This window comes from Spea bombifrons, chromosome 6 (assembly GCF_027358695.1).
Source record: "Spea bombifrons isolate aSpeBom1 chromosome 6, aSpeBom1.2.pri, whole genome shotgun sequence".
Classification (NCBI taxonomy): Eukaryota; Metazoa; Chordata; class Amphibia; order Anura; family Pelobatidae; genus Spea; species Spea bombifrons.
In genome coordinates, this window is record NC_071092.1 from 10526139 (window position 1) to 10551314 (window position 25176).

At 42.5% G+C, this 25176-nt stretch overlaps 1 protein-coding gene across 2 annotated transcripts in view; it reads right to left on the bottom strand.

Annotated features, from left to right (window-relative positions):
- Positions 1-24932, bottom strand: part of CACNA2D2 (calcium voltage-gated channel auxiliary subunit alpha2delta 2) — a 121552-nt gene extending 96620 nt beyond the window's left edge. For both annotated transcript variants that reach the window (XM_053470379.1, XM_053470378.1), the window contains exons 1-2: positions 24769-24932; positions 2251-2332 (exon numbers count right to left, since the gene is read on the bottom strand). In XM_053470379.1, coding sequence (XP_053326354.1) covers positions 2251-2332; positions 24769-24878 — 192 coding nt within the window. In that variant the 5' untranslated portion in view covers positions 24879-24932. The remainder of the gene's footprint in view (positions 1-2250; positions 2333-24768) is intronic.
- Between the last annotated feature and the right edge of the window lie 244 nt (positions 24933-25176).

A 25176-nucleotide genomic window follows, 5' to 3' on the forward strand; every position in this document is an offset into this window, starting at 1 on the left:
AAGAAAAATACAACATGGGGAAAATCAGGTTTTCAATGCCCCAGCTCCACGGACGTGTGAAACGCAAACACCGACCGCTCCCTTTATTAAGATAAAACACTTAAGACGTAAGGGGCAGGCAGCGCGGGGTATAGGCGAAGGAATAAGGAGATTTCTTAATACAAATAAGGCCAAATATCCAATAATTTTATAAGCTTTTTCAGCAGGAAAGAAACAATAATGCACTGTTTTTAACCGCCCTGTAATTCTGTGTATAGCATTAATCAAGGGATTAGACAAACTCTCTCCCACCCCACCCTCTGCCACCCAGAAGAGGGACCTCCAGGGACATGAAATCCAATCAAGATCTGCCTCCATCCCGATGAAGCTTGCAGACTAACGCAGGACGTACACTGCCGAAGATGCCGCTACCAGCGCCCGGCGCACATTAATCACCACCTGGGGGGACAGGCCACAGCCAGCTTCATTTGTCAGAGCCCGCAATGCATACGTTATTGCAGGCACATTAACATCTCATTTGCATGTCATTAGCGGGCAGAGCGCTATGAATGTGCGGGGCGTGAGCAGGGTATGTATGTGCCTCGTGCCGAGACGGGCAGAGAGGTCTGGAACGCAACTAGAAATTCCACATCGCTGCGTGCCTGATGTGGTGGACCAATCGCCCACTGTGAAAGGGTTAATTCCATGCTGTGTGTTGACACGAGTCCATAGTAACAAATCTCTCATTATTGATAGGCATATATACAAAGTGCATTAGATGTGTTTATAAACCCATTATACTGGCTGTGAGATATATAAACATTTATATAGACGCTACATGGTCACTCATCAGTTGAGTTGAGTTGATCCATTGATTAAACTTTTCATGACACATATCTTCTACCCACAATTACGTCTGCTTGTCCATAAGGGACCCTGGAAATGTCCAGATCTAGAGTGCAAACCAAGATCAGGGGTCATTGTGGGGTTAAAACGTGAGATTAGGAGGCCCTTGAACCAAGCCGTTAAGAAGACATTATAAGGATGTAACGTGTTCATCCCAAGAAGAAGAGGAGCTTGTCGTCGAAGTGAAGGAGAGCACAGCCCTGGCGTGACACGAAGATGCTCCTCTTAATTAAAATAATAAACAATGTATCCGTGACAGTGTGACACCATCTACAGGAGGCCACCGCAGGCAGGACACCGATACATTATTCATGAGAGGCGTCCTCATTATGCAAATATATTAAAAGACAAAACATATGTTTTCCTGGGGTAGTGGGGAGGTGGGGGCAGTTTGGAGATGGAAGGAGAGAAAGCCAGGAATAGGAGCCAGAGGATTTCTTCAAGTGTCACAATGTATATTTTTTTAAGATGGCAGCTTTGGCAGTAATGGTTTACACGAGAGTGATAAAAGCTCCCCATCTTCATAATTCCCATACAATAGCTCACGACAATCATAGATCAATCTTATAACCAGCTACTGTCACAATATATCAATCAAAGTAAAATATAGAACGTAGAGGTTATGTGGGTTACGCATACAAGTGATTTGGGTGTAAAGTCTTTTAGAATGTACAGCGGGGCCCTTATAAGCCCACCATTACAAGAACTTTGTACAAAAGTCCTTAACCCCTGGTGTATCCGCATGCGTAGGTGCATATTTGTTAATCACTGTATATTGAAATTATACAGTGCTGATAAATAAGTTAGCACTTAATAAATAATAATAATAGTAAAGAGTCTGAAAAGTGGATTTATCACCATGGCAACCACTGTAACCCTCTATATCAGCAGGAACAATCCATTGGTTGCTATAGTGGTACGGTCACTTTTCAAACTTTGCACCATAATTGCTTTTTTTTTTTTTTACAAATAACTCTTATATGTGACAAATATGCCACAACATTACAAAAACGCCTATTTATTCCAGACACTGGGCGGATGAGTAACATTCCCCATCCAACTAAAAGCTTTTTCTGTGGGCTGGTAAAGCTTAGTAATATTTTAAGTCATCGTGACTGAGGACGGAGAGCTATTTGCTAACTCGAATGAGGCCGAAATCTAACGGATAATACTACAGATTGTATGTAACGGTATTTAACGGCGTCTGCCGTATCTCTGTGACCCACCAAATGCTGCTCCCGAACCAAAGACAACCCAAAATATTACCCTCACACCTTGAGTATATATATATATATACATATATGAAAGAGAGGGGATATTGAGCAGAGAAGAGAAGCAAAACGCTCTATAAAATAAAGGACTTACCCCTCGGAGCTGCTGGACCCCACCGAAGTTTCTCATAACCTGTTCGAACTCATGTTCCAGCCTTTTTGCCCAGAATTGCATCCTGCGGGAGATAAGCGGCAAAGATAGCTTTGAGGCAGTGAAAACATTTAAAAACAAAATGTGCGAGTAAAGGGAACATGTAAAAACTAGGCGATGCTGGCTCTCTACAGTATATTAGTACATAATAATCATTTGTGCGATGCGCCCCTACCCCCATTAATGATTAACCTCTGGACTTCTTACAATGTGATTTTTTTACATGAAAAATGACTCGTGACGGGACATTTGTCACTTGGTAGGGCCTGTGCTGGGGATAAAACCCACAGACAAAGACAGGCATCCCTATTAGGCAAAGTTGCTGTAGCCTCATTAAACACCAAGCACAGACCTGTCCCCATCGCGCCTCCTTTATCAATTTAAACGAGGATGTCAAGTTAAATCAATAGGGTATTATCAGTGTGTAACGAAGGCATCCGTGCCACGGGGCAGCGTGCGGCCCGTGTCCCTATCACTAGGCAAGGTGTGGTGTTAACCCCTCGGAGGCCACTGGAGCTGAAAGCTATAGAATGGAGATGGCGTAGACTTGAGAATACGGCGATGGTGCAAGGCATTTCAATTTTCAAGAATGAAACTCATCATCATGGATATAAAAGGTCAGTTTAATGTGGCATACAGCCCGACAAATGAAGAGAGCATACCAAAGTACTTTTTAGGTATTTAATATGCATTCTTTACCTGTATGGAAAACCAAGTAAATTTACTTTGTGAAAATGCTGCAGCGCACCCCCTACACTGTTTTAGGCCGTTGAAGAAGGCTATCTCTGGCAGGAATGCGTCCATATTGAAGTTAGTGGGAGAGGTTTCAGTTCAGATGAATGGGGGTCTCAGACAGCGAGTATACCACGCGTGCGCACTGCTAAACGAGGGTCCGCTTGCTGAACACATAACCTGAATGCCAAGGAGCTGACGGGCAGGGAAAGACGGCATGGAGGGGCTCCTGATCAATCTTTGGCATTTGGAAGGGGAAAAAAACTGCGATCCTGTGTATTAAAGAGCCTACGATGGCTGGCTGTCCTAACTCTTTTTTCGTAGACCTGTTGGGACAGCCCAGCCATCATAGGAACATTAATGCACATGATAGCTGCCTGGCCATTGTTGGATGGAAGTTTCAAACATTCATGAACAGAGGGTCGAACAAAAGGAATAGAACTCCATTTCAAACCCTGCCTTAAACCATAGAGGATATGAAACTTCCCATGTCTACCATGCGCTGCATTGCTACGGTATATTAATACCCAGTACCATCATAGACTACAGCATATTGGCACCACTGACACAGAAAATATGTTTTCGCTCCTTCCATGTCTGTAGGACCTAAGTGTACAGGGACATTGTTACATTTATTAGAGCAGTGCTAGAAATATCTGACCCAGATTGTTATATGTAGGACAGATATGGTCCCTTTTATTAACCGGTTCTGTGCTGGCAGGTCCGACGCTTGGTTATGAAAGCGTTAAGGAATCGGGTGACATCACAGTCTCTTTTCTACTTAGAATAATGGCTTCTTTCACAGGCCGACAGATTGGAAATTACCTGTGAAATATATTTCCCTAGGCACAGCCTCGGCAGCCATATAAATTACCCAGTGTAATGGCCTTTAGAATTTTTCTCCCACTTCTTCATAAAGCTAGGTTTGCCTTCACGGTTTGGTCTACCCCCACCCATTTTATGTATGTCCCTCAAAATACTGAGTATGCTAAAATGGGACATATTGGGTTATTGTGACCTCTTAAGTTACAGAAGAACCAGGAAAAGCGATAAGCACCTGCATTATGGGAGCGACCTGAAAGCGGTCATCTCAGATGACTTGCACAAAACTTAAAAGATACGCCCTATATTATAACTGAGGCAGTGCCTCTTCTATAACTGTGTCAGGCCATATAATGTGGTATGGGAAAGTGAAATTTAGTAGGGGCAATAATCACCCTGTCGAAGCAATCCCAAGCACAGGGACAGTCTTAGCACCAGGTGCCCCAGGTATCGGTCTGGGATATCTGAATTAGGGGGGTTCCTGGCAGTGGGATATTCTTCGTCGGTTGAGAGGTCTGAAGTAGTGGCAGCTCCTGGCAAGATTTACTTGAGTGCTTTACAGATCTCTCTATCGCGACCCAAATCTCTGTGCCCTTCTTTTCTCCCCAATGTCCCTCCTTTCCAAGAGTTTGAAATGTTTGGTGTGTAGGAGTATATTAAAGCATTCTACAGCCTTAAAAGTCACAATAATGATCAAATAAAACAACAAGGCAAAGATGAAACAATTTGTTTATAAATGAAATGGGGTAAACCAGCCCTGCCAATGCAGATGGCCTCTTTAGGTTAAATAGAATGGTATATGGGGTTATGGGCAGTGTTCCCTCTAAGCTGTGCGCCTGTGCGCGCGCACATAGCTTTTTAAGAGAGCGCACACGTCCAAAAATTGTGCGCACAACTGTTTTTCTCCAAAAAAGAAAAAAATAGTAATTTTTTTGAAACTTTATGCGGCGCAGATATTGTGCGCACAAAATTTTTGCTCTGAAAAGAGAAATTTTATGCGCACACCAACTAAGAAAAATTAGATGGAACATTGGTTATGGGTGCAGGTTATATATAGTGGTATATGGGGTTAGGGGTATAGGTTATATAGCGTGGTATATGAGGTTATGGCTATAAGTTATATAGAGTGGTATATGGAGATTGGATAAGGATGGGATAGAGGGAGAGGATTTGTAGAAGTGTCATGGATTCAAAGAAGGGACCAGGTACAGGGGCAAGTAAAATAGAGTAGGTCTTAGAGAATCAACATAATGAGGGCAGGAGAATTTCTAGACAGGGTTGATACAGGGGATATGTTATTGTGGGAGTTATATAGAAGGATAAAAGGCGTTCTATGGGGATGTTTTAGAGCACAGAAGGATTATATATATATATATATATATATATATATATATATATATATATAATGCCCAGGCAATTGGAGCTAGTGTAGGGTCACAATTGCAATTTCCTGTTATAGTCCATTTCCAGGGGCAGTTGCCAACTCTGATATAGAGTACGGGGCGTGGAAGTGGAAAGGAGCTGCATACGGCCAGAGTCCCGATATGTACATACTTATTACGAGTTGTTTTCTGTATTCATGACATTAAGTTCGCCAGCCATAAAGCAGATTTTCTCGTCATGTGGCAGTCTACCAGCGGGTGCAGGAAATCACTTTGCAGCGTTGATGGCGTTAGCTTGTTACACTCACCCTGGGACATCAAGGGAAATCTGCTTGTCTTTTACACCCCCCCCCAACTCCCAGCTTTCATTACCAAAGGATAATAGTAAAAGGGAGCCTCGCTCAACACAAAACCATCAAAGAACCAACTTCAGCCGTCAGACTCAACCCTTGTGTGTTCCTCCGCTATAATGAGAATGTCCTCAAAACCTTTAAGTCCCATCAAAAGGCAAGCTTAAAAATATTATAAGAAGCCAAGAACCATTTCATTTAACTGTAAATAGGAAATGAAGATAATACGATGAAAATTTACTTCCCCAATTCTTGGAAAAAAATTGCTTTAGCAATGTATCCCTTTTTTTATAACATTTCTCTGTCTGTAGTGTTTCTGAATACCTAGTACCAACCCTGCTGGGTATTTTATCCACAAATGTAATACTTTTATTCCTAAAGTATTGGCCCTTATAGGCAGCCAATGGGCCGATAAATTCCCCTTATGCATTTTCCCCGTTCCCCACCCACCATCTTCATGCCATGCAGGAGATATGTTCAGTCAGCACTGGCTCTGCGAATGGTGCGTGGGGGGGGTCTGTTTAGGCCTCCGTGTACATGCGCCGCAAGCATTTCCGATGATTTGAAAAGAGAACACGTAGCTGCCACTGATTGGCTGCTTTAAGCATCCAATCAGTGGCAACAAATGTCAGACCATGCAGGAAGGAGGGCTGCTGCAGCATGGCTGGAACAATGCATATTAAAGTACTTACAGAGTATTCTTCTTCTTTAGAAAGGGGTGTCAGGTAAATTAACCTAAAACTGTCACTTTAACGTCCAAATCCTTCCCAGAAATTATTCATTAATCCCTTAAAACTTTGCTGGGAACACTAAAAGTCATGTGACACCAAAGCAGGCACTGACTGGATGCAACTGATTTTATGTGATCAAATTGCTTATGTTTAACATACCAGAAAGTGACATTAATGTTCTGTCTCAGTGGAACAGCACCTTTAAGGTTTCTATATTAGGATGCTACACATAGGGAGGGTTTCTCTTTTATCTTGAATACAGTTAAATGCTTCTAGAATTATACAAGAAATGAGTGTCAATTGTAAGATGTATTATGTGTATCCATACATTATATGGCCAAAAGTATTTGGACACCTAACCATCACACTTATATGAGCACCGGAAGGGCTTCTATGACGGAGCGATGGCGTGACATAACCTTCCGGTGCCCCACCATAGAATCCTCAGCGGAAGTACTGGCCAGAAGCAGACATCCACCGGCTGCCCCAGCTTGGCACCAGGGAGTCTTGGGATGCATTGGTAAGTCAGGGGGGGGCATATCAGGGGAGCAGAGTGGCAAACCAGGGGAGCAGAGTAGCATATCTGGGGGGCATAAAGCATATCAGGGGGCAGAGTGGTATATCTATAAGTAGGGTGCATTATAAATTAAGGGGGGACACACCTTAAAATGGCTATTGGTTTCCTGTTTGCATATAACATATGCTGACAAACTGTATAATAGATACCAAAAATGTTAAAATACATGTATTCCTGTTTATCAGATAAAATACTGTTTTACCATTCCACTCATGTGTATTTTTTCTTTAAAAATATTTTTTTCTTTAATACAGCACCAAACTGTAAGGGTGCGGCCTATAATCCGGCCAATATATGTGGGCTTTTTTGGTTTTATTAGAATAAAAGAGACAGACAGAGCGTTCGATGCCTTGAAATCGATTATTGCTCCATGCATGACGCATTTTATAAGTATTTATTTTTAAAAAGCTTTCCACCTATAGCAATTGTTGTAATTTTACACAGAATTACGTGGCTCTGCATTTTAAAACAATTTAAACTGTCATGTTATAGATAAACAGCTGCGTAATAAAGCTCTGCCACATTAGAGGGATATTTGGTTCTGCATGCCGGAGTAACATATTGCTCTGCATGTCAGTGATATTTAGCTCGGCACTCGGCGTGATAAATAGCTCTGTGTGCTACGGTGATAGATAGCTCTGCGGATATTAGCAGGCAGTCCATAATTTGCTGCATGCAGCACTGTATTGGTTAAATGACAAATTCCTAGGTGTGGAGACCCCAATCAGACAGACAGGGGTCCGACGCAGACTATTAGCAGCCGCATTGTGTAAACATGCCATCACTATAGAACTTTATGCCAAATCAATAGGCCGCGGACGGACCCCAGGGAGAGGGGCTGTAACTGGTTCCTTGCCAATGCACTCAGCCCAGGGGGACAAGCCTGGCCAAATAGTTAATAATATAGTGGCCCAAGCTCACAGCGTAATATCCAGCCCTGTCTAATGCACATTTACCAGTAGGAACTGCGCTGAAAACCAATAAAAAGGATCACAGTACGGAATCAGCCAGGGTGTAAATACTGCCTTAAATTTCTCTGGACATCTTCTGATCTCCCTTGACCAGCCCAGGGAACTGTAAAGTAATGGAGTTTGCAGCACAGACCTCCATTGCAGCTCGCATGTGGCTACCCCATGACTCTCTATTTAGCTGAAGAAAAATGCATTTTATTTATACAACATAATCTATAAACACCCTTGTGTTTGTATAAAAAAACAGCTGTTTATATACAAACCTTTGGAAATGTTTAGATCCATCCTAGAAATGAAAACGTTAGAGAAAGATTAAGATCCCAAACAGGGACTGTCCTACTTATAGGGGGACACTTGGCACCCCCCATTACCAGCCCTCTGTGAACAGATGCCCTATGACTCAACTGCCTCCACTATGTAAATGTCTTAAACGAGACTAATAACCTTTATTCTGCTGTCCTCTATACTTAGTTTACCAAATGTTTGGGTATTCTTAGCCTGAATATTATGGTGTCTCGATGACTTGCACCAATTTAGATGTCCACATTTGCAGAGATGTACAAATAAAGATATTATTTCCATAACTTAACATGAGCCTCTGTTCCTAAAAAAAATCCTAAATGTCATTTATACAAATAAACCTAAATGGACACTCCTACATAATCAGGGTTGTCACGGTTTTCTTCTTATAATGGGGTTTATTCACAAAAAGTCTCATTACCATAATGTACATAAAAGTATTCATGGTACAGCACCTTTAACTATATACATACACTGAGATTATATATATATATATATATATACATACATATACACACACACATACATATACTGTACATACACACACACACTCTCTATACATTATACACAGTCTATATATATATATACACACACACATATATACACACACATACATATACTGTACATACACACACTCTCTCTATACATTATACACAGTCATACGCAAAACACTAAGAGGCATTTTTGATTGAACAGTTATGGTTTATTACAACAGTCAATGTATAACCCAATATGATGCTTCAAGCCACCTACTGAGGATTAAAAAAGCATTCCACTGAGACTTAATTTGCTTTTTATATATAAAAAAAAACCTACTTTCTAAAAAGACTTGTGAGTGCTGTATTAGTTTTTTATCTGCCATCTATTTGTTATTTTACAGATGATGCTTTTATTCGGTAGATTAAAGTTTTGTGAGCTTGTATGTCAGAGTTCCAAATTAGAACGCAGATAAAAAGCAAAGATTCCATCACACTGGATGGAGAAGGTCTCTTAGTGTTTCAACATTTCCCTTTCAAGTATTCTTACAACCTTGTTACAGTAATCAAGTACCCCAAAGTACACCTGTTTTCTATCAAATTTGAATACATTTTAAAACTGGTCCATCAGAAGTGTAGTACAAATAGTAAATGTACCCCGGGTTAAGAAACACGGATCTAAAGAATCTTCTTTCCCAGTCTGTTACATGTAACGTAAGAGACCCTGGTCAAAAAACATAATTATTATTGCAAAATAAAAAAAATAAAAAAACTTGGAGTTTGGTTGGTTAAAATGAGAGTTGATTTAAATGTCAATCAACCATGCAAACTAGTTTTCCCTTAATCAATGGCACTCATGTTTGCGCTATAATTTATATAGTAAAATTGATAACAGGCATAAAAAATCCCCCCAAAATATAAAACACAATATATGCCAATGTCATAATACAATAATACATTTATTAAAGTTAATATAATAATTGTATATTAAAATACTTGGTGGAGAGCTGCAGTGTAACGCCCCCTCTGCTCTGGCAGGAAACTGTTCCCATTCAAATAAATGGGGTCTGTTTTTGCACAGATGCTGCTGGCTGGTGGAGAGTTTCAAAAAAACTTCAATGTCCCTAAAACCCGTTCTATAGAAGAATGCAAACGAAAGTAATTTGTGAGTAACCCTAACCCTCTGTAATTATTTTAAGATCCCAAATTCCTTGCCACTGATTGGCCGCTTAAGATATCAATCAGTGGCATGAAAGACATCAATGAGAGTACGTTCTTGTCACTGACTGACAGGTTAAGCAGCCAATCAGTGAGAGGAAAGTGCTCCTCTTGAAACCAATGGGAAGACTTTACACATACACACTGGGGCCTATACACGCCCCTGCACGTGGTGCTCCCGTCCTTGCTTGACTCGAACAATCCCGAAAAATAGAGGTAAGTCCCTAGTCCTTCACTTGTGTGAGTGTCGGGGTATGTGTGTGTCCGTGTGAGTATCAGTAGCTATGTGTTGGTGTGGATCTGTGTGACTGTCAGGCTGTGTGTGTGTGTGTGTGTAGGTCAGTGTGTCTCTGTTAATGTCAGTGTCAGGGTATTCTTGTGTGTTTGTGTGAGTGTCAGTGTCTGTCTTTGTTAGTGTGAGTGGCAGACTGTGTGTGTGTGAGTGTAAATTCGTTAGGGTCTGTGTCTTCTTTCTTCCCCTAGTGTGAGTGTCTGGGTATCTGTGTTAGTGTGTCTGTGTTAGTTAAATGTGCTGGTATGTTTGTTTGTGTGTTGTGAGTGTCAATGTCTGGGTGGATGTGAGAGTGCCAGTCTGTGTGTTAGTAAGAGTGTCTGCGTGCAGGTGTCTCATCTGTCTCACCTCCCATTTTTATTCTACTTTGTTTCTCTCTCTTCTCTTCTTCTCACTCATCCCACCCCTTTCTCTATTCTTTCTCTTCTTTCCCTTCTCTCCTTTACTTATCTCCCTCTTTTCTCTTTTGCGTCTCCTTTTCTTTCTATGACCCAGGAGCACCCCTTCAAAAATTGATCACGAAATAACTCAGTAAAAGGCATTAACCCTTGACTGGAGGTGGGTACATCACATGCAGGGAGATGCATTCAGCCCAATGCATCACGTGCAGGGCATTTAGCTGGGGGTGATAAAAGGGGCAAATGCATTTGGGAGAGTCTGCAGAATCCCCCCTCCCCATGCATTAGGGTGTATAAGGTATCTGGAGTGCCCCTTTAAGTAAGTACCCTGTTGCAGTTTTAAGCTAATAGTTCTGCAGCTGATGTTTTCTGCCAACTGTCTCATCACATAAATTATACAAGCATTATATCTAGTCGTATTTAGTAAACAAGAACGAAATACACAAATCGCTTGTTTATCATTTATATTTAAATGACCCTTATCAAGGTCTTTTTTCATAAATCTACGTTCATGCATATTAGGTGTTACTTAGCTAAATAGTATACAATAGTATATATATAGCCGAATTTCAGTCTATGCCCATGTTGCGTACATGGTCCTAGGGGTATTGAGTCTGCCAGTCTGCTCCTGGCTTAAGTCAGGTTTCCATTAACCCACGGTTGACCTCTCAGTTTATATCACGAGGGGTGGGGGGGGCATCTGCATTCTCAGTATGCGATAGTGATCTGCTGAACCTGATTAGCAGTTTATGGACCAGGACAGCAGATTGTACAGAGCTTTCATCTCTCCGCTGCTACAATTGTCAAGAGGGAAAAAGCTGAAATGATGGTGGGGAGGGCGGCAGAGAAAGAAAAAGGTGGGGGTGGAGAGAGTGGAGTACGTGGAAGAAAGTTCTGCAGAAGCAGAGATAAAGCCAAGAAGCGGTGTTTCGAAATTAACCTACTTCTGAGCTGAAAAGGAAATCAAGGACCTTGTTATGAAATGAGGTCCTCTTTAAGATGAGGCAGATACTGCACAAAAAGAAGGCACAAAAGGCGATTTCAAGCACAACAGTCCGAGCCAAAGGATTATCAGCTCTGGGTAATTCTCTGGACATGGGATCTGTGATTGGAGTGGGAGCTGGGGAGAGATGTCTCTGATTCTCGGTGACGCCAGAGACGTACGCGCAAGTCTATACCTCCTGCGCTGGGACCTCGGTGGCTACATCCAGCTGCACAACATCTGGCTCTGGCCAGACTCCCAATGATCTTGCATCTCTGGATAATATCTCTTTATCCGCCATGAAACACGCCGAACAGTAACAGGTCCAACCTGGGCTTTGTATAAATCCTCAACTCACAAGAGAGATACTGAAGCACTGAATTAGACAGCAGATAAGAACCAATTGGCCCTTCTACTCTCTTTCCTATCTAAAAAGAACAGGCTTTCTTGTTTGATCTCCATTCTTACACGTTTGCCCGTACCATCCCTGCTAAAAGACTGGCACATGCATCCTCTGACTTGTATCAACGTACAGTATACTGATTAAAAAATCACTTTAGGTGCATACCAAGGGAGTAGCTTAATGTTCTGTCCATGGGATCTGTATTATTATTCCTCCCCATCTAATGCCCCTCCTGGGCAGCAAACTTGGCAGGAGTACTATGTATCCCGGCCTATATAGTTAATGTTTTAACTATTTATTGGACCAACACTCAAAAAAAGATATAAAGTTACATATGATTTCAGGACCTCAGTCGTCTCTTCTTTATCTGAAGAGGAGACCTCCAACTTCCCGAATGTTTTCTTCTATAATGAGACCTAAATTTCTCTTTCTCCCAGAACGTTTGCCGACTATGAGTGCATCAAAGAGCTCCGCAGCAGTAAAAGTGACAATAATGTGTGCAGAAACATCTGAAAATGTTCATAAATGATGTTGCGTAAATAAAATAGATCAGTCGTCTGCTAAATGCAGTTACATAAATATCCATAGGCAGATCGCAAAGTCTCAGAATTCTTTGTAAAGCCCCAAACCTAGTCATTCCTTCAACCACACTCACTAAAACAAGTGCGACTTGGGACATTAAATATGTTGGGATGAAGGTCACTACCAGTGATGCCTCAGACTTTCTAACTAGATGATAATAAGTAAAATAAGATGAACGTGGTTGTGGTGTCTAGGTGTATCTACCCATCAATCTATGGTCTACTCAGTGATGGTGAAGAAGATAGCTTCATGACCATCACTGGAGAGCAGCACTTTTTCAAAATGTATATTAAATTGGATTTCAAGACCTTGACATGAATAATGGGTCATTTAAATTAGAATTTTGCATATCCCCTTTTTTATTTTGTGCAGAAGCTAATTAAACCGCTCTTTCATTGATCGTGCCAGCAACCATGTACTGACCGTATGATATGGAAAATGCATTCAGTGAGAGGGATAGGCTGTCAAGATAAGAAAGATAAAAGAAGATAGGAGCCTTAGTGAAAAGAAAGGGATGAAACTAATCTCGTAACAAATTATCTGCTTCGCATCCCAACACCTCTGTAATCCTTATGATTACATGACGCTTGTATAAGCAGCTAGTGGCCCAGTAGCCGTAAATGGCTAACTTTCACAAAAACTGTGGGCCATATTGGGAAACTATTACACTGAAAAGCTTTCAGACTGCGTCTATGTGTACGTAATCTAATGTCACATCCGTAAGACCGGTCAACTCCAGCAAGAGTCTTGGGGCACCAATTATGGGTGGGCAACCTTAACAGTTGATATAGAGCCACAGCACCTGCTATCCTCCGCTATTTAAGGGCTGTACAAAATCATATATATCTTGTGATAGATGAGCAAAATGAATAAAATCAAGAAGAGCAAATTACTGGAGCTCCAACCCAAACCTACAATTCTATATGTGAGATAACCGAGGCTTTAGTGTCATATATCACAAGCTCATCTGCCAAATAAAGGGGGGCTTTATATAATATCTAGAGGCAGGGCTAGTCACTTTCCCCCCTCCTGTTACCGCCCTCTTAGCGCAGTCAGGGGCTAGCCCCACCCCCATGTGCATCTAGCCCCACCTCTTCATCCCAGGTATGTATATAAGGCCTGCCCCGTCTTCTGTTTTGTTCTCGTGGCAGACGAGCTTGTGTGCTTTGGCTAAATACAGTGCTAAAGCTTCATGATTATTTAATGCACACATTTGCAGGTTTGCACTGCTAATTCCTTCTTAGTTGTTGTTTTCTTTCATGTAGCTAAATTAATATAATTGACTCAAAACCTACACTGGAATGGCTGCCCTTATATTTTAAAATTTTCTAAGAAAACAATCTGCTTTCCATTTCAGTTGATCATTGTGATACTTGGTGCTGGGTGATTTATCAGATTATAGAGCTTATTGTTCACAGTGAACTATTACATCACTATTACATCACAAATACTTAAATGCATTGCAAGGGTGAAAATGTGATATGCGGACGGATATGGGATATGGGCAAAAAGTGTGGTGTAAAGCCCCTGAAAGTGTATAGCTCAAACAGGGGCACGCGTTCAGGTTAATTATAAAGATTTAATAGAACACCGAGATAGATGGGGACAGCACAGGGACAAAAGATACAGACTCCAGGGGGGCAAGTAGTTGCCGCAGGAGAAGGATTGCTGCAGTCAGTAGACACAGTTACGGTCAGAGAGAGCATCGCGAGAAGAGTAATGCTAAGAGTCGGAATAGGAAACATGTTTAGCTAGGAGAGGAGAAATGTTATATAATCGGGAGGTAGAAAAATGGTCAGACATGATGGTCTGAAAAAGTGACTGCAACCCAAAGAGATAGGAAGGAGAGATGCAGAGAAAGGAGACAAAAGGCAATACTCGGCACAGCTTCAGACAACAAATGGAACGTCTTGCAGAGCAGAGAGGCCCGACGTTAAAGAGAAAGACTTGGAAATAAAGGGGTTACTGCCAGGAGTCACAAAATCTTAACAACCGACATATCTGTCATCTCCTATATAATATATACTGTATAATATATATACACATACAGTACAGCATTAAGAGCAGCGTAGGCCGTGGGCTTCCATACCCAGGGCAGGGTTATGCGCACAGCTCTCTCGCTATTCTCGGCGACTCTTGTTTTTGTCGGGAACGCGCAGCACAGGTGGCGGGAATAATAAGAGGGAGCTGAGCGGCTGACACACAGCTAAGCAGATCTTTGCACTCAATTAAAATGGAGGCATCGGCTGGCACTTTATAGCCTAATGCCGCTCATCCACAAGGCGTCTGGAAAGATAACGTATCACCTTGTAAAACAGGCTGTCATCATTAGGAGAACACACACGGCTCTTAAGGAAATCTCCATCAAACAGAGGCCTTTGCTGTGTCCCTGCACTGTCACTGCTGCATGGGGGGTGGTAGAGGCAATAATGATGTCATAAGATTAAGTACAGCACAATCCCAGCAAATTACGCACATTAAAGAAGCACAAGGTAATAAATACAAATAATGGCATCTTCTGCCTATAAATCACGAAGTGTCCAATTACAGCAAGTGCTAAGGCAAACATGTCTGTCTGAGTCCACAAATTGTCATTCTGCTAGAAAATCCAATTAACGGTCAAAGTTTGCTGTGCATTAAAAACCAGCGTCACGGCGCACTCTGAAGCGGTGCCCATCATGCAGGCAATGTCACACCCCAACAGTATGCCACGTCTCGAAATATTCAAAGAGCATCCATCAGATAAGCGTAACGTGATCTCTTTCAATTTCAATTGTGTCCCTTTTGCAAATGCATGGGGGGATTCTGTAGTACATTTGCCCCTCTGCTCACCCCCTAGCCATTTTCCATCTCCGTGCACGTGATATACTGCCAGGTAGCTCCGGCTCGGCCAAAGCCATGGCCAAGTCTGCTCAGGCACCCGTGCACATGTTCTTTAATAGGCATCCTTCTTTAGCGGGGGGGCAAACGTTTCCCTTTTGAGTTGCACAGCTGACATGTAACGTGACGATCGAGTAACTCCCAGCATCTGTATGAATTGGATCTATGAACTCCTATAGTCATCCAGACTAAGCCATCGGTACAACCATAACCACCGTACAGCCCAAGGAAACGCCAACCTTCAAAGGTCCATGAATTTACATCCTATAACCAGAATATACCATGGCTTACACAGTGTAGCTATCATGAGTGAAAGCCACTCTCACCAACCTGGAGTATATGCCTTAATAACAGTACCCTCACCATGTTGGAGCGAGGGTGTGTGTAGTGGCACAGCCAATATGGAGGAGTGCGCATGGCTGTCAAACACTCGCACTGCCAGCATGGTTCTACCCAGTGAAGTGCCCTCTTAATATGCATGGCAGGATGCTGTGTTGCTCCGCTGTACAGACTATTATAATTCAGCAGACTAAGGAGATAAAAGGCAAATTAAATTGTAGCAGTGGAGACCTCCCCCACCTGTGTCCCCTCCTGCATCCAAGCGATAAAACGAAGCCGCTTTCTGTTTAATAGCCCACTAAAGCGTATGGCGACCCGGCTCGCGTGCCAGCCTCCTGCTTTATCTCTCCCGGACGTGGAGCCGGCTGTCCATGTATGTTGAGCAGCGTCCACTTAATCCCGCACTAAAAAAATCTTGCTGGATAATAAAAGGCAAATCTTCATTATATCTGGTCCAAGGGCTCGTATTCTCTGCCTCTATTACCGACGCAGAAACCCCCAGGATTGTTGTATGTATCATGTATGTGCATCGTACACGTGAGTAAAATACACCGAATAAATATGGGAGGTGTGAAATTCTCAGCGCTTTGGAGTGGAGAAAATACTTTTTTTCTTTCGGGAAAATGAAATGAAAATCCATTTTATTATTTGAGTTATAATTGTTGATCGTAAAATATTTCATTACATTATTATACTTTTCAACATAAAAAATTTCACAATTTTTTGTTTTATTTCCAACCCTTTATATCCCTAACTAAAATCTATTTATTATTAAAAAGAATACTCCTGTGCAGAAGTAATAAAGCGTTGCACAATATCTTGTGTGTTATCTGGAGTGCAAGTCAAAACCAACACAACCATCCAAACCCACAGCCTGATCCGCTGATTTTTTCCCAACCACCTCAATCTTAAAAGACGAGTAACACTCAATGAGTCCACGCTGCACCTGGAAGATTCTTTTATCTTTTTATTATTATTTTATTACTATTTTGGTCGATAATTGCAATTTCCACATCATCCCCATTATCTCAACGTCAACGTAGGTTTCCTTCCTTAAAAAGCCACCATCGGCCGTTAGCCTCCTCCTTCCCTACAGAGTTTTTGTATGCGAGATACTCTGCAGGCAGCCCAAACCCAACACTCTTGAGGTCGGTGACGCGCCAGCCTGTTTAAGAGGTTGGAGCGCTTTTTGGTTGATATGTGAGCTCAGGGTCCAACGTTGGATCTGCCATTAGGGAAGAAGGCATCGGAAGGAGATAAATGGATGTCCAGATGCCTCGGCATACAGCAATTTATAAATCAGATAGATTATTATTGATTACTTTATATAGCGCCTTCATATTCCATAGCACTGTACAATGGGAATGGAGAGGCAAAATGGGCATGATGCCCCCATAAAATACCCGGGCTATTCAATGTGGATAGTTTAAACAATTCATCTATACTTGTTTTCTAAAGTGCATATAAAAGTACAGTAAAAATGACAAAATAAATAACTTTAACCACCTCTGAGCAGAGTGGGTATTTTTGGTTTTTAACAGAAACGGGGCTAAACTGGTATTATGGATATTACAAATATAATAGGTGAATGGTATTGATGGTTTTTGTTCCACGTTCTCGAGATGTGACAGATTTCAGTGACTCTTATTTTTTAAAAGGCAATTCATATCGCACCATTTATTCTCTCTGCAGCTTTTATATCGGGGAGGGGGGGGGTCCTTGCTTTTTGTGATGAAGAAGGGTTTTTCTTGATTGAATTTCTGTAAGTGACTGGGCTACACAATGAATAGTTTGTATCTTTTGGCCACCGGCAAAGATTTTATTAAAGGGCCCAAAGCATAGGTGATGGGGAGGTGAGGGGGGGGGGTGTAGCCCAGTCCCTGCACTGTTATTATCTCTGATGTTAAAATGTGCGAACTGTCAGTGTAACTCAAACACACAATGGCAGAATGCATCTGCAATCCATAAACACACCGCGTCTCCCTCCCATCCACGCTAATGTTAGCCGCTGCCCCAGTAATGCCATTAAACCTTCAGCCAGGGCACTAGAGAAAGACAATTTGCCAGGGGAACAATGCAAGGAGAAAGCTGCCTATTTGAGAATGCTTTTTATCGCAGGGGCGCATAGCATCCCCATCTAAATAGGGATACACATCATCCCTGAATGTCAGCGGCTATTCACGGATTAGATATAAATTTACCAGTTGATGAAATACAGCTAAATCAAAGTCCTCAGCACCTGGGGGCCAGAGACGAGTATGAAGAGGAGAGAGCGCTGTGCCTGTATACAAGATAGACATTTAATCTTCTGCGGTCACCTGATGGGGTGCGTTAGACAATCCCATGTCATATTTGTACCCAAGTCTCCCCAATCTCAACTCTTATTCTTTCTCCCATTTCCCGAATAATGCCCCCTTTAACTAATTCCAGCAAATCAAATCTCCACAAGACACATAGTATTCTGAAAATCCTCTTTTCCCCCCCAAAGACGGATACATTCCAGGAGAAAGGTATCTTGGCTCGTAACATTTTACTTAAGGCTCACTCCGCTTCCCCATTGCTTTTGTGGGCAGCGAGGCTCATGGGACGGTTGGGGAGATCGAAGTCCATGGAGCTGTTAGAGCAGAGGAGCTCTCTGCGTGTATCTCCCACATGGTCACCGCTCAATGCTGAGCCCTGCGAGATCAGATAGATGACCATACCACTGGCCCCACCCACCTCTGGTGCTAGCACCACCCCTTTCCACCTCTTGCCACACCTCCCAACACAGGTGTCTCGATTTGGACACCTGCAATGTTGAGTGGCATCTACTCTATCAAAATCTTTTCTCTTCACTTAGGATTTGCCTTTTCCATTTGCTTTTACCCCAAATGTTCCTCTTTGCCCTACTACAAAAAAAGCCTAATTCGACCTTTCAAATGCACTGATTTTCTCCCATTTTGTGACACTTCCCTTTACTTTCTAACAGCTTATCAAACAAATGTTCCTCTTGCCAGCATCCTCTTCTCAAATCCTTGTGTTGACAAACCCACACACTATGTGTTCCCAAAAAATGTTCCCCCCATTTTCCCCCAAACAGCTGTTTTTTCATCTTACATTTCCCAAATTCAGGTCCCATAAACCATCATTAATATCACAAAATATTCGCTTGGCACTTTTAGAAATTGAGAAGATTCAGGCTATTTATTTGTTCAGATGCAAACCATAACATGACCTTCTACATTCAAACAATGACCTTCCCTACCGTTTCAAATACACTCTATACCTTCTCCTCTATTCTAAACATAGTTTTTGTAGCCTAAATATTATCAATTAAGAACCTTAAAGAAACATAAAGCTTTTTACACACATAAACACAGAGTTTTAAAAAAAAAACAAATACATAAAACATAGAAGAATTTTTTTAAGAAAAAACAAATACCAAATAAATGCCATGTTCCAAAATTTTAAACTCAAAACTACTTATCTTGCACGTAAATGTTAGATACATTTTATAAAAAAAAAATACAGAAGCTTGCTCGTACTTTCTGAAACAATTTGGAAAATAAAAATAATTAAGAAAGGACAAAAAGTATCTCAAGGGGAAAGCTTAAAATATGGCCAATATAATCGCTACAGTAAAGAAAAGTCACATTTCTTCACTTAAAATTAGTCGTTCCAAGACATAACCCCCCTTTGAATATTTTGTAATATTATTGATGTTTTATGGGACCTGAATATGTGAAACGTTAGATGAAAAAGCAAACTGTTTGGGGAAAATGGGGAACCTTTTTTGGGGGAACACATAGTTTGTGGGGTTGACAGCCTAGCCTAGGAAGGAACTGTAGTCGGAGCTCCAGGTCACCTATTGCTGCTAAATTCGGCTTCCAGGTACCGACTCCGCAGCGGAGTCTGGCACCTACCTCTGGCGCTCGCCCCATCCAGCTCCCTTATGGCTACTTAGTCTCGTACAAGGTGTGGAACAGCTTGAGCTAAGCAATGCTGTCACCGTGCAGTCACTAACAGATCAGCCCCTGCTCTCTGGAGCGTGCACCGTCAGAATAAAGACGCAGACGCGGTGCACACAAAAATATGCATTTAATATGGATTGCTCCTGGAGGATCAGACTCATGGAGGACCTGCGAAGGATTGCACATTCTCCGAGCCGGGTTTGGGAAGCTTTTGTTTTGGGACAAAAAGAAGGCTGGATAAAAGCATATACTGAAAATGCATGGGTCAAATGAAAAGCTACACGCAAAGTTCCACGGAAGTTAGCAGAAGGTTTTCTACTAAGTGCTCAAGATCTAGAACAAATGTTCATTCTGACAGCATGCTGAGCCCATACAGAGGCATGTATTAAAGGGAATGATATTCAATTTGCTGCTTTCCAAAAACTTCTATATATTTTATACTCTTCTGTTCTTCTAACCTGAGTTAGACGTTCTTCCAACACCTATACAAACCTAGCCTCGTGATGCACATATAGAATTGTTAATAGCAATATAGTTACAGTAGACCTTGTAATGGTTCACTTTCCCCTGTATCACACATATTGGCCCCCCCATAACCAACGCAGCATTTGCAAAGCTACTAGAAATCACAACGTTGATCCATGCATTGTGCTAGACCCCTGTTTTGTGACCTACCCCATTATAGTGGAGACTAGTCGATTTGCATATAGTGTTTCACAGTGATGTCACAGACGGCTGAGCTGACAAATAAATAACTTTATCTTTATATACAGGTATACATTGCATAGTGGGGTTTATTCACTAAAGAAGACGTTTGTGTGGTGGATAAGTGGAATGGCCTTTCCAGAAGAAGAGGTTAAGGATTAGTGGATACATAAGACCAAGGCCCAAATAAGGTTTAGGGTTTTGCAACTGGAAGCAAAACGGCCAAACTAAATGCATTGGATAGTTCTTATGCGCTGACGAGCTGAGCTAACCCTGTACAATGCATAGTTAAATAAGTGAGACCTAACAGTTTGAACTATGCATCCTGTATGGTCAGCAGCAACTCTTCACCAAACTCATATGCAGGTTCACGCTTTAGTGAATAAACCCTGAAGTGAACGCTATTACTGTTTAGGTTACTTTGCCTTTGAAACGGTCACTGGCGGTATATAAATTCAGTATAAAAGAGAGAAGTGTTATAGCTCTAGGAAAGCGAACGCATACGGCTTAATGCAATGACAAGCAGTAATAAGTGCTCCTTGAAGCCACCACCAATGCAATCAGCCTTTTGCTAAAATTCTAAACGTGATATTCACGCACCCTTTATGACAAACCGTAGAATGTGGGAGTTATTCACAAATCAATAGACTTCACTTAAGGCCAAATTCACTAAATTGCACGCTAGAAGAACGTCACCATTCACTAGACAAATCTGCTGAAGGGCTACACTATGGGGAACTCGCTGAAACCAAGCAGGGAGTCGAGTGTCGTAACAGCTGCTGACCCATGAGGTCTCCACATTGCCTACGCGCTATGCAGAGCCAACTGGGGCGATCCTGCAGGAGACGCGTGCAGGGCTTTGCCGGTGATTGTCTATACCAATATCAAGCAGATTAAGTGTCAAACCCCCCAGCAAACCCCCACTTTAGTGAATAGATGCCTTAGTCTATTATCATAAGGAGATGGGTTAGATGCCTTCTAAAGAGACCATATCTTATTTCTAGAGCCGTCTCTTATTATTTAATTGTGTTCTTCTTTGACGACAGAGATGCTCAACTAGACAAGGGCCGACCTTATCTAAGGAAAGCCTATAAGATTCTCGCATAGCAGATGCATTTCATGTGATCTTGGGACCATCGGGCATTTCAAAGACATCAGCCCTGCCGACGGTATGAGAAATCCTCTATGGTAATGGTTCAGGATAAATCAACATCTCCTTACAGCATAAAGTACAAATCATTCATCATTCCCGCTATCGGCTCTGCGATCCTAACGCTCCAGTCTTCGTTTCTAATTGTTTGTTGTAAAGATTGTATTTTCCAATGAACATTGTTATCGTTTTACAGAAACCAAATAAAGATTTGCTTTTTTGAATCATGGAGCCTTAGATTTTGTGATAAGGTTGGAGCTCCAGCAGCTGTCTGTCTCGATCTCCAGACCGTGACCTCCGTGCTGTTAAAGCCGTTGTTGCCACCGGGACGGCCGTTTAATGCGTTCGCTGCAGAGTTGGGATTCAAGCTGTTTTCTCACGCGGAATGGTTTGAGTTCATCTGGTTACAACGTTACCGCGTTTCAGAACCCTACCACCCGATACATTTACAGCCATGACACTCCGGCTTCTGCCACCCGTCTTCCAGACCCAGACACCATTAAAAAAAAACGGTGTCAATGCCCGCGCTTTTGGGAAATTCTCCACTGGAGATAAAAAAAAGTTTGTAGATCTATGACATCATCACACACACTCATGCATCATATACATAGACCATCCAAGTCTTATGTTGTAAAGACCTTTATCAGTCCTTAACTTTGTCTTAGATTCAGGAAGCTTTATTTATGCCCATGCCATGCATGTTTAAATTCCCTCAATGTATTAGCCTCTGCCAGCTCTGATAGGAGGCTGTTCCATTTATCTACCACCCTCTCAGTGAAGTAAAACTTCTGTACATTACATCTAAAACGTCCACGTAGATTGTATAGGTGGAAGGTTCTTCACTATTTGGCACGCACATTCTAACCCGAGTGCGCGCATGTATCCTAAGCATGTACACGCATCACAACGCTGCGCACTGGGCTGTGAGCTGGGCTCTGCACGCAGACTTCCATTATCGCAGTCTGCAGGATGCAGGAGCGTTTCGGTCCTCCAGAGAGCGGCTCCAGATAATTATCTTAATTGACTTTAATATTTCCCTTTGTAGTGTTATGTTTTTTGTAATTAGCCACGATTTCTGCGCAGACATCCCCAAGCACCCTCCGCTCCGTACCGAGAGGAACGCCATTCCGTGTTAAGGTCCGAGAGCTCTCTGTGGTCTCGGTATCTGATGTGTGATGTGAGAGCTCGGCGCCGCTCTACCCCGAGACAGCCGGATTGTTATCTGCTCCTGGAGCACCTGTCACCCCTTGCTGAGTAGGGACAGCAGCTGAGTGGGGGCTTCTAAAAATTGCACTAAATGTGGGTGTTACACAACCCTTTCACTGCTCACAAGGCTGTCGATACATACAGCAACCGGACATGTAGACACATGTACACTCGGCACACACGGCTCTGCGCGTGCAACAACAACAACTGCCCTGCGAAAGCGAAGGAGACTAGGCACCGATAAGTTATATCGCACCCAGACCGCATCGCTCATACAATTGGGGCCATACCTAATACTTTGATGGGCAATTCATTTGTGTGTTAGTGTGTGTTAGGGTAAGTGTGTGTGTTAGCGTGTGTGTTACGGTTAGTGTGTGTGTTAGTGTGTGTGTTAGGGTTAGCGTGTGTGTTAGGGTTAGTGTGTGTGTTAGCGTGTGTGTTTGGGTTAGTGTGTGTGTTAGGGTTAGTGTGTGTGTTAGCGTGTGTGTTAGGGTTAGTGTGTGTGTTAGTGTGTATGTTAGGGTTAGCGTGTGTGTTAGGGTTAGTGTGTGTGTTACGGTTAGTGTGTGTGTTAGTGTGTATGTTAGGGTTAGCGTGTGTGTTAGGGTTAGTGTGTGTGTTAGCGTGTGTGTTTGGGTTAGTGTGTGTGTTAGGGTTAGTGTGTGTGTTAGCGTGTGTGTTAGGGTTAGTGTGTGTGTTAGCGTGTGTGTTAGGGTTAGTGTGTGTGTTAGGGTTAGTGTGTGTGTTACGGTTAGTGTGTGTGTTAGTGTGTGTGTTAGGGTTAGTGTGTGTGTTAGTGTGTGTGTTAGGATTAGTGTGTGTGTTAGTATGTGTGTTAGGGTTAGTGTGTGTGTTAGTGTGTGTGTTAGGATTAGTGTGTGTGTTAGTGTGTGTGTGGGGGTGTAGGGGGTGGAATGAATGTGGTGATAATTCATATAGGTGAACGGCATAAAGACATACACTATGAGACTGACAGGTTGGGGAAGGATGACCAGATAACCCACTAACCACGGAATCATCCACTACAGGGCTGAATGAAAAGAGCTGCTGCCCTGCATGATGCATTTGTAATAAGTGGAAGGAGTTAAAGTGGACATCTGGTCACCCTAGAGCAGATAAGTCATCTTGGAAAGTATACAAAGCAAGAAGCGAAAGAATGAAAGAACAGACGAGACCATAAGGGGTAGATATCAGGCGTAAGATACCAATAACCGCTTATCTGCAAATACAACAGGTGCAACGGAAGACATATATACTCATATATACATATAGAAAGAAGACGGCATATAGGAACCATCTAGTCTGTTTATTTTATAAGATGTAAAGATTCAGCCCTTAATCGGTCATTAGTCTTATTTCAGATACAGTATAGCTTATCCCATGCATGTTTAAATGTCCCCACTGTATCGGCCTCTACCACTTCTGCTGGAAAGCTTTTCCACTCATCAACTACCCTCTACCTAACCAAGAAGCAGCTTTACAAGAGGTATAGATAAATAGAGGCTGGAGGGCAGAGTAAGCATTAACATGATTAGGACTGACAAAAAAGGGGGTGAAAGCAAACCTTGGTAAATAACAGCGGGGGGTATAAACGGATGGGTGAAGGGCTAGATAGAAGGGTTTAGATTTATTTGCACTAATAGGGACTGATAGAGGATACTTAAGGGTTAAAGTAATGCCCAGGGCAGTAGAACGAGCGAATAACAGGGTTAATACATTTATCAAAGAGTTATCCCCGTGTCACGAATCCCATCCCCGGCACCGGATCGTTACTGTCTGTATTATTATTATTATTATTATGTATTATTATTCTCGTTGTTAGCATCATCAACATCGCCAAGATTATTGGGCGCATTATTCCCCGTACCAGAAGCTTCATTCCCGGTATATGATTTATTATTTATTCAGGAGCAGTAATCCCGGTACGATCAGCGCTATCCGCTATACACCATTCATTATTCCCGGTTTCACGTTAATCTCTAGCTATAATCCTAGTTATAATGCCCGGTACTCACGTGTGCTGCTGCGGGAAGCTGAAGCCATCGGTCCCTGATAAGAGGAGGCCGGTTTGTATGAGGCACAGAAGCGGTAGAAGCGGGCACCGGGTACCGAGCACCATCATCATCCTCCTGCGGAGACCGGAGAGGAGAAGAACAGAGCCGGAGAGAGAAGCTCAGCACTGCCGGAGACCGGGGGAGGGAGGAGGGAGAAGATGGGAGCTGAGCTAGTTCTATATGGACGGACAGCCCCCTACCCAGCCCACCTCGCACAGAGACTGCCCACCTCGGCACCCAGGAACTGCCCACCCTACCCAATGAGCTGCCCACCTCATCCAAGGAGCTGCCCACCTTACCCAAGGAGCTGCCCACCTAACCCCCCCTTTGGAACCGCCTACCTCACCTAAGCATCTGCCCACCTTGCCC